This window comes from Parus major, chromosome 1A, assembly GCF_001522545.3.
Source record: "Parus major isolate Abel chromosome 1A, Parus_major1.1, whole genome shotgun sequence".
Classification (NCBI taxonomy): domain Eukaryota; kingdom Metazoa; phylum Chordata; class Aves; order Passeriformes; family Paridae; genus Parus; species Parus major.
In genome coordinates this window covers 14,243,760-14,260,082 of record NC_031773.1, presented here as the reverse complement: position 1 = coordinate 14,260,082, position 16,323 = coordinate 14,243,760, and the positions used below count along the sequence as shown (strand labels likewise).

The 16,323-nt window shown below is 37.5% G+C and overlaps 1 protein-coding gene across 2 annotated transcripts; it reads left to right on the top strand.

Moving 5' to 3' along the window:
- Window positions 1-37: 37 nt before the first annotated feature.
- LOC107204775 (ALG10 alpha-1,2-glucosyltransferase) lies at window positions 38-15,266 on the top strand. 2 transcript variants are annotated; one of them, XM_015628507.3, is made up of 3 exons: window positions 38-209; window positions 418-615; window positions 15,102-15,266. In XM_015628507.3, exons 1-3 carry the CDS (start codon window positions 45-47, stop codon window positions 15,111-15,113), a joined length of 375 nt encoding a protein of 124 aa, XP_015483993.1. In that variant the 5' UTR covers window positions 38-44; the 3' UTR covers window positions 15,114-15,266. The 2 variants fall into 2 exon arrangements, with proteins under 2 accessions (XP_015483993.1, XP_015483992.1); XM_015628506.3 differs by lacking the exon at window positions 15,102-15,266 and adding an exon at window positions 2,394-8,184.
- The last annotated feature ends 1,057 nt before the right edge of the window (window positions 15,267-16,323 follow it).

The window sequence follows — 16,323 nt, the reverse complement described above, 5'->3', positions numbered from 1 at the left end:
CCTCCCCGGAAGGGCGGCCCCAGCGCGGCCGGCGCGGAGCCGGCATGGAGCGGGCAGAGGCCTACGGCTTCTCGGGCACCATGAGCGGCGCCTTCCTGCTGTCGTGCCTGCTCTTCGCGGCCGTCAGCCGCCGACAGCGCGGGCCCTACATGGACGAGGTGTTCCACGTCCCGCAGGCGCAGGCCTATTGCCACGGCCGCTTCCTGCAGGTCCAGCAGCCGCTCGGGGCCGAGGGTGGCGGGCTCCGTTCCGGGTGCAGCAGCAGCAGCGCGCCGGGCAGCGCGCTCAGGGTTCGGAACCCTCAGGGCAGCAATGCCAGGAGCCGTCTGAGCGTGCGGGCGGGGCGGTGTGGCCGTGGCGCGGCTCGGGGCCCTGTGTCGGCAGCGGCTCCGTAACGCTGTGTGTGTCGCTTTGCAGTGGGACCCCATGATCACCACGCTGCCCGGCCTGTACCTGCTCTCCGTGGGAGTGGTGAAGCCCGCGGCGTGGTTCCTCGGCTGGACGGGAAGCGTGGTGTGCTCTGTGGGAATGCTCAGGTTTATCAACCTCCTCTTCAGTGCTGGGAACTTCTATTTGCTGTATTTGCTTCTGTTCAAGATCCATCAGAAGAATAAGGTATGGTTAAAGTAAATAAAGTAAATAAAGTAAAATAATTTTCTGCACTCGTACGAGCAACTTTGATGGCTTAGTGTATGTTCACTACACACGTGAGATGTTCTCAGCTTTATACAGCTGTGAGTACCACCACCAGTTTGGCTGAGAAGGCACATTCCTAGTATCTAATTTTTTTTTAATATATTTTTTCTCACACAAGGTGCAGTCCTCTAAAAATTCATCTTGCACATAAATAGGAGTCCCACTGAAATAAAAGTTAGTACGTATGCAGACTTACTATCCAAAGGTCTGAGTGCTCATCTGGTTGGAATTGCTTAAGAGTCCTCACAAAGCTTGAACAGAAGCTCCTGTGTCATTTATGGGGATTTCTTCTTTCTCGGCTCCAGGCATTTGGATTTGTCCTTGTTGAATTTCATCATATTTTTGTTACTGCCTTCCTCCAGCCTGTGTGGGTCACTCTGGATGATGCCTGTGCTCTTGAGCAAATTGCCTGGTCCTGCCCATACAGTGTCAGCTACAGACTTGGTGTACCTTTGCTGCTTTCTTGTCTTTGATAAAGCCATTAAGCAGAACAGGTCCCAGTATAGATACCTGTGGTACTTGAGTTCTTGCTGTTCTTTGGGTGGTGTTCACCACCCAGCCAGTTTTTACCTGTCTAGCTGTCCACACATCCAGACCATAACAGTTCAGCTTTGATACAAGAATGCTGTATATTTAAAATTCTGGAGCATCCACCACTCTGGTAAATAAATTGTTTTAGTGACTAAAGGCCTATTTAAAATTCTTCGCATTAAGAAAGTTAGTTAGTTTGACTTTTAACCTTACAACATTTTTTTTTCCTGTTCCCTGATAACTGAAGGCTTCCTTTACTATGAAGAAAGTTTATTTTGGAGGAATCTCTTCATTTTTAAGCACATGGTAGCACTGTACAGAATTAGATTAAGGAAATTTTTTCCACTTTTAGTTTTATACTTGGAAGTGGAAATATAAATGAAAGAAGAAGTTTCATGACAGTAGGCTAAGCATTTAGTGACACTTCAACATTTCTTTGACCTCAGTGTTTTCTCAGTTCCTCTTTCTTCGAAGGTGATGAGTCACTGTTTCACCCCACACTACATCATTCAGAAACATCATGCAACATTTTTTAATGTTGTGATTTGTAGTGCTGTTGTCATGTAGTGAATGGAATAATTGGGAAGAGTTTTTAATGGCATGGTCTCCTACCTTTTTTAGAATTTCTGACTCATTAATTATAACGGTTATAAACAATGAAGGCGGCATCAAAGATTAGAAACTTGGAGTTTGCCTCTCTGTGAACTGGGTTCAAAAGAGATGATAGTAGAGGCACAGAGTGATCCTGTCTCACAGATAAACATAATCTCATTAAGAGATTGCAGGGGCATAAACCACTGATTTTATTCTGCCCATTAGTGCAGCCTGCTTCTTCAAGGTATGGGAGCAATTATGCTCCTACCATGATTTTAATACCACAAATATGTGCAGATCTGACATATGAAAGAAGTTGGTGTATTTTCTTTGCCGTATTTTTAGCACAACTGCAGTAATGTTCTGTGCTTTTCACTTGGATTTTAGCATTGTGTAACTGTATTAACATAGCAGGAGCTCAAGAAAAATGTAGCATTTGTGCAATAATGGAAACAAAGACCATAGGAGATGTTATAGTGTGTTAATGGAATTCTCAAGAATTATACTAGTTTTCTTTCAATGCACTATTTTATTGTACATTGTCTAACCACATTTTTCTGCTTCTTCTTTAGGCTGTGTCTGGTTTCCAGAGAATCTTGTCTGCATTAACTCTTGCAACTTTTCCCACCCTTTATTTTTTTACATTCCTTTATTATACGGATCCAGGATCAGTATTTTTTACTCTCTTTTCCTATTTAATGTGCCTTTATGGTAATCATAAAACTTCTGCTCTCCTTGGATTTTGTGGCTTCATGTTTCGTCAGACAAATATTGTGTGGACAGTTTTTTGTGCTGGAAATGTTGTTGCAGAGAAGCTAAATGAAGCCTGGAAGATTGAGTTGCAGAAAAAGAAAGACGAAAAGATTTCTTCCAGGAAAGGATCATTTTCAGATTTGACCAGAATACTGCAGTTTCTTGTTGAATATCTCTTGTCGCCTAAAAACTTAGTTACCCTTACTGCTTTAACTTGGCCATACATCATATTAGTTTCTCTCTTCTTTGTTTTTGTCTTCATCAATGGTGGAATAGTTGTTGGTGATAGAAGTAGTCATGAGGCCTGTTTGCACTTTCCTCAGCTGTTCTATTTTCTGTCCTTTACTGTTTTTTTTTCATTCCCTCATTTATTGACCCCTGCTAAAATCAGGAAATTCCTTTTGTCATTGCGAAAGCATCCTGTGCAGTATAGCCTAATCACTGTCGTCTCTTTATTCCTGGTCTGGAAATTTACCTATGTCCATAAGTATTTACTAGCAGATAACAGACATTATACCTTTTATGTCTGGAGAAAAGTATTCCAAAGACACGAGCTTGTAAAGTACCTGTTGGTTCCATTCTATATATTTGCTGGCTGGAGTTTTGCTGATACACTAAAATCAAAATCGATATTCTGGATCTTAATGTACTTTGTATGTTTATTAGCAGTCACAGTTCCTCAAAAATTGCTAGAATTTCGTTATTTTATTTTGCCATTTTTAATATATAGGCTCAATACTCCATTTTTGTCTCTATATAGACAACTTCTGGAGCTGGCTTTTTATATTTTAGTAAACGCTGTAACTTTTTATCTTTTTCTAAGCAGAACATTCCGATGGGAAAATAGTGATGAAGTACAGAGGTTTATGTGGTGACTTTTTTGATATTTTTATACCTGTAGGAAAACACAGTTCTGTTTCAGGACTGGACTCTGGAATGAAACAATATGTTTTGCATCATGTAAGAACTGTTTTCCCTAGCTGGAATTGGGAAGTAAGCTCTTTGCTTATATTGTTGCAACCAAATGCAAGATCTGTTATAATGTGAAGGTACTCCCTCCATTGAATTTATGAGAATTTTAAAATTCAGTATGAGGGGAAATGTGAGAACACCTTTCTGTAATTAATGTAAAAATAAGGGAGATGTTTACTGTAATTTTTCAATATAATAAAATTCTACATAACATGCCCTTGAAGGTATAACAGTTTATAAGTATGTTTCAGAGATTTCTCTTTTACAAAAGAAGGATTTCTGCCTGTTCAACCTTTTTGTTTATTTATCTGTGTGCATATTTATTTCTCAGATCAGACCATTTCCTTCTAGGTTTACAAGTGGTCAGACTTGTACAAACCACTACTGAAGTACAATGTTTTCAAAGCCTCCTATGTCTCACTGAATTTTCATTACTTTTTTTTTGTCAGTAAATGCTTACGTTAGTTTTGTAAGCAGAATGTAGGCTCTTAAATCATTAGAGCATTTTGAACATTTTATTTCAAACTGCTATTTAGAAAACACAGCGGATGCTATGTGTGTGCACCTTTGGAGGAATAAATGTTACTGTACAATAAAACATAAATGGCAGTTGATAATGTAACCTGTTAGAAAGGGAGTAGTTTACAGATGTCAGACTGCAACGTGGATTGCAGCCCTCTTAAATAATTGAACTTTTATGCCCTGTGGTTCTATGCTCACAGGTTTGTGCTGAAATCGGCTCTGAGTGCACTCCTGAGTTGCACTGAATATTTCAAAGATCTTTGATGTGTAATCTTCAAGAAGTACTAATGGCATTATTGAACTATTCTTTTAAATATTTTTCATGTTTAATGGAACGTGAGTGTATATATTTTGTTTGAAAAAGGTAAAATGCAATGTATACACACATATATGTATGTATATATATATTTAAAAGCATCTAGTGTGCATTATCATCAGAGTAAATGAAGGCTGTAATGGTTGAATCAAGAAATCAAGAAATACTTGATTGCTAATGTATGTGGCAGAGGAGAGTGGTGTCCAAAACTTCAGGTAGTGTGTAGCTTTTTAAATTCATTATTGTTCTGTAATGACAGTACTTCAGCCAAATCTGAGCAAACGTCATATTATCACCACTCAAGTTACTCTGACATGGAATTGTTTCTCAAGAGGTCAGTACTGTTACTGTTTTCTTTTACATGAAGATCTGTTCCTGTCTCCAGTTCCTTCCCTGTACCAGTACTTTGATGGGTGTGGTGAATTCAGATTCTGTTCAATGCCTTTACAACCCCATTTCTCCTGAGGAAACCCTCAAACCACTCACAGTGAGTAGGTGTGTGTGTATTGAATTTAAGATATTTGCCAGGTTGCTTTTTGCTTCATGGTCTTTTGCCAGCCTGATAACTTGTCAATGTGTACCATAGGGAAAGTCATTTTCAGTCAGTCCCTATTTGCTTCTTTAAGTTGAAGGGACAAGAGAAACCCAAAACTGATTGCTTTTGAAGAATCCAGTGTGTGGTTCTGGCAGAGTCCAGGATGTTGTGTTGTGATTTCAGTATCACAGATTTGGGATGTGAAGTCTTGTGTGCCTTCTGCTTCCAATTTTGTTTTTGTATGTCATGCCAATAAAATCATAAGATAAAGAGTATTTGCCTGCACAAGTACAAGTTCATTTGTGCCCTTAAATACTGAGTTGGAATGGTAACATGGAAAGGCATGGGGCTCTGTCTAGTATTCCAAGTTGTATCTTAAATCTGAGTTTTTTTTCTGGTTTTATGTAGGCTGTTTTATGTTGAGGAGCAGGTTTTAATTCCCTTGAGAAAAACATTCCCTTGCAAAGAGTCCTGTGTAGTCCACAGGTGTGTTATCCAGCACGTCTGTTTTTACTGGTTTCAAATGCCATCTGTGATCAACTCTATCGAGAGACTGTCCATACTTCCTATTTTTAACAGAAGTAGCAGATGTGTTTCAAGTGAAAAGAGTTTAAATATGTACAATTTTAAAACGTTTCTTTTTGTTGTGGAAAGTGAATGCAAAGAGTCCACCAAAATTTAGAGCACAATATCTTTCTACTGAGCTCTATCACAGGAGATGCTAGAAAAATTACACATAGATGTGCCTGTATCCTGTTGGGGCTGTTTAACCAGTACTATGAAATGGCATAATATTTTATAATGGAATTTATCACTATACTTACAGGTTTTAATTTGAAAGTACAATTATGCTTAATATATTTTGCTCATTTGAAAGCAGGCTGAGTTGATAAAAGTTTATTTAAAGAAGGAAGTTGATTAATTAGAAAAGTATGAAAGGAGAATGTATTTGTAGAATAAAGCTATGTTTTCACTTTTGCCTATGAGCCTGAGGGTGTTTGCAGGTAATATTCAATGATAGCCAAGTCAATCCGGAAATCAGAGGGGTTATATTTCTATCAGAATTGGTCATAAAGAAAGGTCTCCAAATTCCATCAGTATTTCCTAGAACTTTGATAAATAGAAGTAGCACTGTTGAAATCCATTGAAAAATGGATTTGAGCATTTTGCCCCTGAAATATTTCCACTGTAGTTGTAATTTATTAGCTGTTTTCCTTAAAGACATGCAGAAGAGGCAGTATTTATCCTGCTTTATGCTGGCAAGGTCTTCTAGATTCAATAGAACCATAATTGCTCACTTCAGGTCAGTTCTCAGCAGATGTCAATGGAATTTTTTACAACAGCTTTAAAATGTTAATTTCTTGTAAATTTTATTAATTATCAATCTAGAATAAAATCACATAAATTCCTTGAAGTATTCAAGGTAAAACCAAAAATAGCTTAGCTAACATTTCTATAATGGCTGCTTTGAAAAAAAAAAGACTCAGTTCTAATTTTTCTTTTAAATAAGATGTTTTTTCAGTAACTGTTGGAATAATAAAAATAGCTCATCAGTCACAGCATGGCTGAATTGTTTTGAAGTGGGGGAAGAAATACAAAGGAATATTTTTTTTTCTTTTAGTTAAAAATATGTTGTTATTCATCAAGATACGAAGTTTGATAATCCTTTATGCTGTGAACTGCATTTCCTGCTATTTGTGAGCATTCTATATTTCATTCCTTTTAACTTTGACAACACATGTTCTTGTTCAAAATCAGCAAGAATTTTATAGCATAAGTGATGCTGGAATATCTTTTATCTGTTAATTTTCTGGAGGGTTGATAAATAAGATGGATTCCTTCTGTTAGAAAGTAAGGAAAAAGTATTCTATAGTGTCTGGGGGTAGCTGAATTTTGTCCTGTTAATGCAGCTCTGGTGTTTTTTGTTGTTCACAAGGTGGCAGTCCTGTGCTGTCTTGAGGTGACCAAGTGCTTAGTGCTTGGAATCATAATGTAGTTTCAGCAACATTCTGATAATTAGAAAACTTCCAAGTTCTTTAATGGCTGGTTGCTTGTTTTAGTAACTGGTTTAGCTATAATATCCTTGTTAATTTTAAATACATACAGTATATTAAGTTTTACTAGGACAAGTTTTGTTTATCTGTAAAGAATCTTTCCAGCTTTTTTTTCTGTTTGTGAAATTTTCGTGTCTGCTCTAAGAGAACAAAATGAACCTTGAAATCCTACTGTTGCAAAGATGTCATTTCTAGCAGATTAGCAGATGTACTTTGGGTGTTTTAAATTTCACAGTATTCTTACTTTCTTTGCATATTCATTCTATTTGTTTCTGTCTAAGAAGAAAAAAATCCTGAAAGACAAATTGAGAAAAGCAGAGTAACCATGCTTTTGAGACTGACACATGGTGATTTTCTAAAATATTCACTCTTATTTGGGTGATGCACATACAAACTATAAATGCTCAAGTGTCTGTTGGCCCCACAGTAGTCAATATACTGCCTTTTAAATGCATCATCTGGTTTTCATTTAATGAAAAATTGTTAACCCCAGTCCCTGAAAATTCTTCTAATTATCTTAAACTTTGTCTATATTCAGCATCCTTATTTTTTTTCTCCTGAAAAACTTTGCTCTTCTTGCTTATCCCTTATTAGATAAGACATGCTTTTTATTTTCAGTTCAATGACATTTTTCTGTCACCTGAGGCATGTTTTATATAAAAACATCCTTCTTAAAAGTATGCTTTAGATAGATGCAGATAATTGATTTTGCTAACATCCTTTTGCAGACAAAAAGGATCTCTAAGACAGAAATGCTCATCTACCTAGCCATATGTAGTTAAAATGTCCTTAATTTGCCAGTTTTTCTGCTTGATCTCAGAATATGCTCAGGACCTCACGCTGTAACTTCAGCTTCATGGGTATTTGGGATACAAGGAGCAGGAAGCAAGAAGAAAAATATTTCTGCAGCTCATTGTCATTGCAGTGCTGCTGTAGCTGGGAGTGTGCAAGGCTGCTGGGAGCAGGAGTGAGTGGGCACCACTGAATTTAGCAGAGCACTGTGGCTGGCTAAAGTACATGGTGATAGGGGAGAGCTGCTTGCCATACACGAGTGGGAATGTCTTCTCCAGCTGCAAGGAGAATCTGCTTGTTGCTAGAGCTGGTTGGATCTCTGGGAGAATGATCTGCTGAAATCTGATGAACTGGTTTGTTGGAAGATGTTTTAGCTGTGCATCTGTAAATAAAAAACTGTTCTTGCTGTGTTCAGGAAATGTGAGCTTACTTGAAACACAGCTGTGTGTCACAAATAGGGAAGGAGTTGCTTTAATTTTTATGGAATCATAGAATAATTATGGTTGGACAAGATTCATAACACCATTGAGTCCAGCTATCAACCCACTACCAGCTTTTTCAGCACTAAACCATACCCCCAGCTGCCAGATTCATGCACCTTTTGAACCCTTGGAGGGATGGTGATTCCACCACTTCCCTGGACAGCCTGTTTCAAAGCCTGACTACCCTTTCCATGAAGAAATTTTTTGTAAATTTTGTTACATGAGAGAAGAAACCAACACTTGCCTGGCTACAACCTTGTTTCAGAAACCACTTTCAGATGCCCCCTTCAGACCTAGAAGCTTAATATATGTAAATCACCTTTTCATGCATTTTCCTGCAATTCCCATTTGATTCCCATCAAATCTCAAACAATGCATTGTCTGGCTGATTTTCACATTGCCAGTTACCTGGATACTTTAGTGGGTTTATAATACAAAATTGACGTGTCTTATAAAATAAACATTGTTAAAGCAGTGTTTCTCATGTGCTTTATAGCCTGTTTTTTAGGTAGATGTAAATTAATATCCCATGCATTTAATTCAAATTGGGTTGAACTATTAATAGCAGCAGTGTACGCCTTTTCAAAGATGAAATTGCAGGAGTTCATGTCCTTAGCTACATTTTCATCTTCAGTAATGAGATTATTTCTATGACAATACTTTAAGGAGGGTTGATATGAAAATGTCAAAATGTAATCTTGTGAAAATATAATGAAAAAGGAATGGTGATTATCACCAGCAAGAGTCTAATTTTAGGGCACTACTTCACACCTGCAAGTTTAGTACATGTAAATCGTGCTGCATTTTCCTGTGTTCCCATCAAATCTCAAAGCATTGCCTGGCTGAACTGAAATTTAAATGACAAGCTGCAAAAGAACAAAGGAAATGCAGTTGGGAACATCACTGATTTCAGGGGTAGCACTTCACCCTCGGGTCAGTGCTGATCAAATGCCACCGCATTGTTTGTGTGTGGAAGTAAGCACAGCATAACCATAACCCTGGTGAAGGGCAGTGAGAGTGTTTTGTGTGCTGCATGTGGAATTCCTTCCTTACTAGCTGCCCTGTGCATTCCTGAGCACTACATACTTACTACCAATAGCATTACTTTACCATAGAGAGAGTTGTGAAGGTGGGAATTCATCTTCCAGACATCTCATTGAAACCCCCTTCTAGTGTGAGCTGCTTGCTAGAGCACTGCCTGTTCAGGCAGGGCACTCCTGAGCTGGGGAAGCCTCATATCCAAGACTGAAGCCAGAATGACCAGTGTTTGAGCTGATTTTCCTGGCAATCACTCTGCTAGCTAAATTTGAAAAGTTTCAGCCCAATCCAGTGTGCTGCTAACTTGCCTTAAAATCTCAAGAAACCTTGTGGAATTCTCCCTTCAGGTCCAGCCCCTGGAGAAAGGAACAGTAACACATCAAAGGAAAAAGTTTATTTGCTGTTTATAGTAAAGAGTTGTATGTATCCTTGCTAAATCTATATCAGTACACATTTGCTTCAATAACAGTGAGTTTGCTTAAAGCCAAAAAGAAATTAGGTATCTGGCAGTTTTCTTAATAATTAAGAAAATATATTTGGGATTCTGGAAACTGCTGTTGTCTGAGAGAAGCTTTAAGTTCAAGATAAATACTGGTAATTTCACTTCTCCCTCCTATACTGCTTATGAAATATATATTACTTTCCTGACAGGAAGCCACAAAACTTTAAGAACTTTTACCAAGGAGGAAGTTACTTCCCAGATTAAGTGAATCCTGTAGAGTTTACAATTTTGAAGCTGAAATGGAGCTCATCTTTTGAAAACACACTGTTTAAAGCAGTCAAGTAGTGATGAATTTTTCATTTCATTAGATGAGCTTTTGCAGGGATTAATTCTACTCTTAGGAACCTTTTCTCTCTAGTTACGATCTTTTAGCTACATCTGTGCAAAGACAATTCTCCCCATTTTCCTCCTCCACTTGTGTAGATACATAGAATTTATGCTGGTATGTGCAGCTCAGAACACAACAGCCTCTTAACCTACTGCCCTACAGAGATATGAGAATTTGGTATCCCAGATTGGTTTTCCCTAGCTTTATTTTCAGCACATAAAGAAGTTATGATTAATATAATTGAAGACTTCACAAAACTTTCGAGATCTTCCGTTTATAAGCAGTATTATCTACTACTGTGCACCCTGCTCTGTTTAGCTGAAACAAGGTCTGTGGCACCTTGTATGCATGGATACTCTTACTGTGAGGAGCATGCTGGCTACCTTGTATGTGAAGCATCCATTTTTGACTTTTAAAGTCAAGTTAATGGAAAAATTAGTCCAAAATAAATATATTAGCAATTCCCATAACAATTGCTTTCATCTTTATTAGTGAAGTGGCTGGAGAAAATACACAACAGTTTGTTTACTTCTCCTTGATTATTACTATGTTAATAATAGGGCATGTGAAGTTTCAGTGTGGCTGAGCAATTTATGATTTGGCTGTTTCCTGTAGAGCTCCTTGAAGTTAAATGCTTGTGGAGACAAATTGCTTGATAACTATCTGGATCTCTAAAGCCAGGGCTAACTCAAGTAGCTTGCTGTTGTATTGAGAGGTTGGCTGTGTTTGCCTTGAGACACAGTTTCTTTGTGGAGTTTGAGCACAGGTATTTTCCTTTTCTGTCAAGTTACAAATAAAGGTATTCAGATTATGTGACTCCTGTAAGGAACCCTGCTTTTCTTATCCTTATACTGACTAACCCAAATTTCATTTGCCCTGATGGGGCTCAATGTACTCTATAATACATGGAAACACTCTGCTTGAGGGCTAAAGAACTTTAGGCATTGTTTTAAACGATTCTCAGATCAGCTCACTTTCCAGAAAGCCTTTGATTTTAAATAAAAACTCACCACCACCATCAATTTGTGGGCTCATTCCTCTTGCACTTTCAAATCCTAGCATTATAATTAAAATTTCTTTGTGAATAGGAGTCTTTCTGGAAAAAGCTGTCCATCCTACTAGCAATTGTCTTCTATAAACCTTAGCATGCAATTCCAGCAAAAATCAGTTAAAGTAAGTAATTTGTGACTGAATCTGAATCAAAGGTATTAACACCCGTGAAGATTCTACCTTGTTATTTAAGTCACACAATAGAATACATGATGCTCTTGAACTTTGTTGCCCATCAGTTTGTCAGAGAATAAGCAAGTAAGAAAAGCCTTTAAAGTGAGTCCTAGCATCTAACTAACTGATAGTCTGCAGTTACTTGGCAAAAAAATAGCCTGTCAAAATCCGCTTGTAGTGTCTTTCATAAAGAGCTTTAAAAGATTTCCAGGCGTTTTGTTGTGATGGATCTCATGATAAATGTTCTTCAGCTCTTTTTGTGTTTTCTTTCACCATGCAAAATCCTCTTCCCTCAACGTGACTTTATTGCCTCTTGGATAAAAAATTGATCTGGAGGTCTGTTTTATTACATTAAAGAACTGTTTATGCATTAACACAAGTAATACTTTGACCAAATCGATCTATAACCTGCAGTCAAAATGCAAACAACAGTGTGTATTGACACAATATACTCAATACTTTATTTTCTCATTAAATCTAGCATAAAGTAGACAGGATAATTTGGTATCAGATTTAATCTTTCACGTTACCCTGCAAGTGTACAGATATTGACAATTTGTTTGCTCCTTTGAACATACACTTCCAAGGCAGAGTTGAAGAAGGTAATTACAATCCAAGTCTCTTTTCCATTACCTACACACTAATTTAATTGAAATTGTAGTAAGTACAACTTCATGAGATGGATCTGTTTTCATTTCAATACTGCATTCTCCAAGGACACTAGAGGATATAAATCAACAGGAACTACATTCTAAAGAAATAATAACACCCTCTGGAAACACTTCAGCTGTGTGCTCTCAATATTACAACCTGAAAGAAACAGGCATAAAGACCTTACAGATTTTGGATTTGTATATTCACTAGAACATATAATGTTAAAAAAATAAAATAAGACTCAGGACAGTGACTACTTTTTTTTTTTTTTTTTTTTTTTGTAAAACTGCCATTTAATATTTATAACAATGGAACAATACAAGAAAACACAAAACTGAAAAGATTTCATTTGACAGATTTCCTGTTGTCAGCTCATATAAGGTAGAAAGCAGCTGCACACCAAATCTGAAAAAGTTAGTCTACTTGTTCATGTGCTCATCTGCATTTTCATCATTCTAATTCTAATCTGATATTTTCCTTTGAACCATCACTAGGACTTCTGTATTTTGATAACAAACAAAAGAAAAAACGGTAGGGTATTCCTGGAGAAAGTTGCAGAGAAAAAAGATAAAAGTAATGCTGTGTGCATTTGCAGGAAGCTTAGGCCAGGAATAAATTCCACAGTAAGTGCCCCTCAGCCTCCACTTTCATCCCTTTCTAGGGTGAATGATCCCATTTCTCCCACCATAAGCTGTACCTCTTTTTGCTTTGCTGTTCTTCCTTCTGTGCCAGCCTCTCTTCTCCATTTAAGCATGTGCCACAGACTGTCCACAGTTGTAGCTGGCACCCTGGCATGCTGAGACTGTTTCTTTATCTCATTCCTGCTTGAAAAACCAAACCCAGTGTTCATTTGGGCAAGGATTTCAAGAGATGTAAATGTAGGCTGCAATGTAATGTAATTTCAAGAGATGTAAATATAAGCTGTACTTATCATCAGCTTGATCAGGATGGCATCAGTAAGACTGGCCTGGGAAAAGGAGTATGTGATCATCCTGCCCTGGCTATCAGAAGCAAAATGTGCAGTATGGGAATTTTGCTCTTTTTTTTGCCCCAGTAGGACCTCTTCAGATGATTGATCTTTTTTAGCTGGGGTGAGCTGACAGCCTTTTTGCCTTGTCCTGAGATAATGTAACAAAGCTCTGAGCTCAGCAGACTGTGTTGTGCCACCTTCAAGTACTAAAGACAGCCATAAAATTGCATGTCAGTTGTTAGTCCAGCCTGGCTTCCTCTGAGATGTTGCAGTGTCAGCATTTCTCAACCTGGAAATGGATGGTGAGACAGGTTCCCTGGTGGCCCCTTACAGCTTGATGTCCTTCAAAATTCAGCAGTGCAGCTGCTGGTAGTGGTCAAGTGGCACTCATGAATGGCTTTTTTCCTTAATTTTCACTTTCTTCTTTTTGCATTTTGTCTCTGATGTCTGAGGAAAGCCATTTGCTTTCCTCTTAGTGGATAAGGACATTTTTCTGATTTTTTGTATGTTGCCTTTATTTTCTCCCTGCATCTTATGGCTTTTTACAAAGCTTTTTTATAACCAGATGATGAGTTATTTACATACAACCAGTCTTGTCCTCTTGTTCTGTATTTTATTTCTTTTGTAATACTTAAAAATTGCTTTGGATAAATATATTTCCAATATGTGTAACCCAACAAAAAATTACAACCAGTGTTTATTGAAGGAAATGTATTGGATAGTCTCCTTTTTTGTAGCTATTTAAAAAAATACAAGTCCTAATGGACAGAAAAACATTAGACTGAAGATTAGTCTTTTATCATTAATTACAAAGAGATTTTGCTTTAAAATAAAGTTGTAAAAATTGACCTTTACATTTTGGCTTCAATCATAAAACATAGATTGGATTCATTCCTCCCCTCTTGGACAGTGAGAGTCGATATACTGGAATTCCTACTGCTCCCATTAAACCTTCCCTTTATTGTTCAAATGAAATAGATCATATGCAAATAAAAAATAAAGAAAAATATATTTTATAGAAAAAGAAGAATCCAAAGCACCTGGGGTGTACTATGTATTTATCAATAGCAATATTTCAGTTTCCAGATTTCTCCTAAGATGGCTTCTTCTTTCTGTCTGAAGAGCTCCTTCACAGGAGTGAGCAGTGGTGCCGTGATGGGGCTGAAGAATTCAAGACAACTATTGCAATACTTTCTGTATGTCTTGAAGAGCTGAGCTCCCATCAGCTTTTACTTTTCTGGCAATGTTCCCAATTTGCTCCTTTTCCTTCATGGAAACTTAAAATAATTGCTGCCAGTTTTAATCCTGAGAGCAGGTAGGTGACCTATGGATGAAAGCCGCAGTGCTGAGAGCTCCTGATTCAAACAATGATGTTTTTTGTTCTGCACCTCACCTATTACTGTACAACATGGATAATAAGGAAAAAGCTGAGACCTTGCACTGACTCTGTCATTTCAATTTTTCAGTTCATTGCAAATAGGGCTGTGTTGCTCTTAAATAGCCAGGATTTCTTGAGTGTCTTACTATTGGAAACTTACTGCATTTGATTTATAGCATTTTTGTAACACAAAGCATTCCTGCCTCAAAAAGTAATAATCTTCCGTCCAAATGAAAATAAAATGCTGGTATGCTTGGAATTAGGTATTGCCTAAGCAGAACATCCTGAAAGATGTTCCTTTATGAAGCTGTTGCTTGTTTCTCTCTTTTCCCTCTCTTGGAGAGTAGGAGATTTTCATTACAAAATTACAAGTGGCACCTGTTGTAGTAAGTCATATCTGCGCTACAAGTATCTGTGCTAACCATAAACATGACCCAAGGCATATTAGTCAGCCATAAAGAATCACTTGTCAAATAAAGCCTGTCTGCAGGAGGACAGAAGATGCTTCCTGAGATTCAGTAAGCATCAGGTCCCTGCTGCCGCTGCCACTGCTCCTTCAAAGGCATGTTAATTAAACAAGATGCAAAGAAAATAAATCTGTCATGTTCTTGTGGTCAGAATCCAGGGAGAGGTAATGGATGATGACTTAATGGTTTCCAAAAGCTTTGGCTTGTTTTTGTTTTTAAAGAAATAGTTCAATATATACCAAGTTCATTGAAATTAAACTGAAAGGGTATTTTAACTTTCTCCTTCTATGTAGCTCCTCCTTTGATACTGCAGAAACCCAGAAGATAATGGGCTGGTGTACATGTCTCAGACACTGATAGCTGGCTGTGTGCTCGTGCTAGAAGATAAAGGACTAACTTATACCAGTTTTCATAGCAAGTGTGTAATTTACTAATAAAATTCTGTACGTTCTGCAGGTCCTCCGACTTTTGTGGTTTTTTTTCAAGAGAGCATCTACTAATGTCCAGGAGCTCCCTTCTCCTTAAGGATGGGATGTCACAGGATATTAGACATATCACTGTATCAGGAGCTGTTCCAAGTATATCCGTCTCACAAATAAGTGACTGTGCAGCTCAGGGAAAAAGAGCTTTCTAATCCCGTTGGGTTTCATAAAAAGAGTATAATCTTACTCAAACTTTGGTTACTGAAATCACTCAGATTTTGATTCACCTGGCCAGAGACAAAATATTGTAATTGAAGCTGATAGTGACACAGTGATTGAGTCCTAAAGTTTCACTGTTAATGTTAAGAGCATCCATAAGAATCACTTCGCTTAAGACTTACCTGTAAGGACTCAAAGGAAGTTGCTGTATCAGGCTCAAACCATATCTAATTCTAATTTATGTATTTTATTGCAAGTTCTTGTGTTGACCCTTAAATCTAGTATCAATCGTAGTCCAAACACAATGTGCAGTAATTGAAAAATAATTGTAATTTCATTTTTATTTCTCTTTCAAAACTATAACTTCTCTTGACTATAACGTATGCCAAAAGTCTGCCAAAGTATCCTTTTTCTACAGAGCACAGCTTACCCAAAATAATAAAGAATTTGTCAATAGCATCAGGATCCCAGAGGATGACTTAGGTAACTCTAAAAATTATATTCTTAATAGAAAATGACAAATACTTGCAAGAAATATGGATTTACATATAAATGCTGCCTAGTAACTGGGAGTCTATATATATCCATTAAATAACCTAACAGAACTAGAAGATTGCAAAGTTATCAATGACTCTGGTGTCTACAAATTGATTCACTATTTTAGTAACAAAGCCTGAGACTTACTTTGGGGGAAGAGAGACAATCTTTGTGTGGGAGATTAAGTATTACAGTAAGTAGTACTTTGGATCTATTTTAATCATCCATAAAACAATGGAAAAAGTGTCCTGTGTTGTATTGTGTTGTCATATCTACAAGTCTTAAAAACACATTTCCAGAGCTCTTTTTAAAAGCATGAAGTGAAGGGAAATACCAT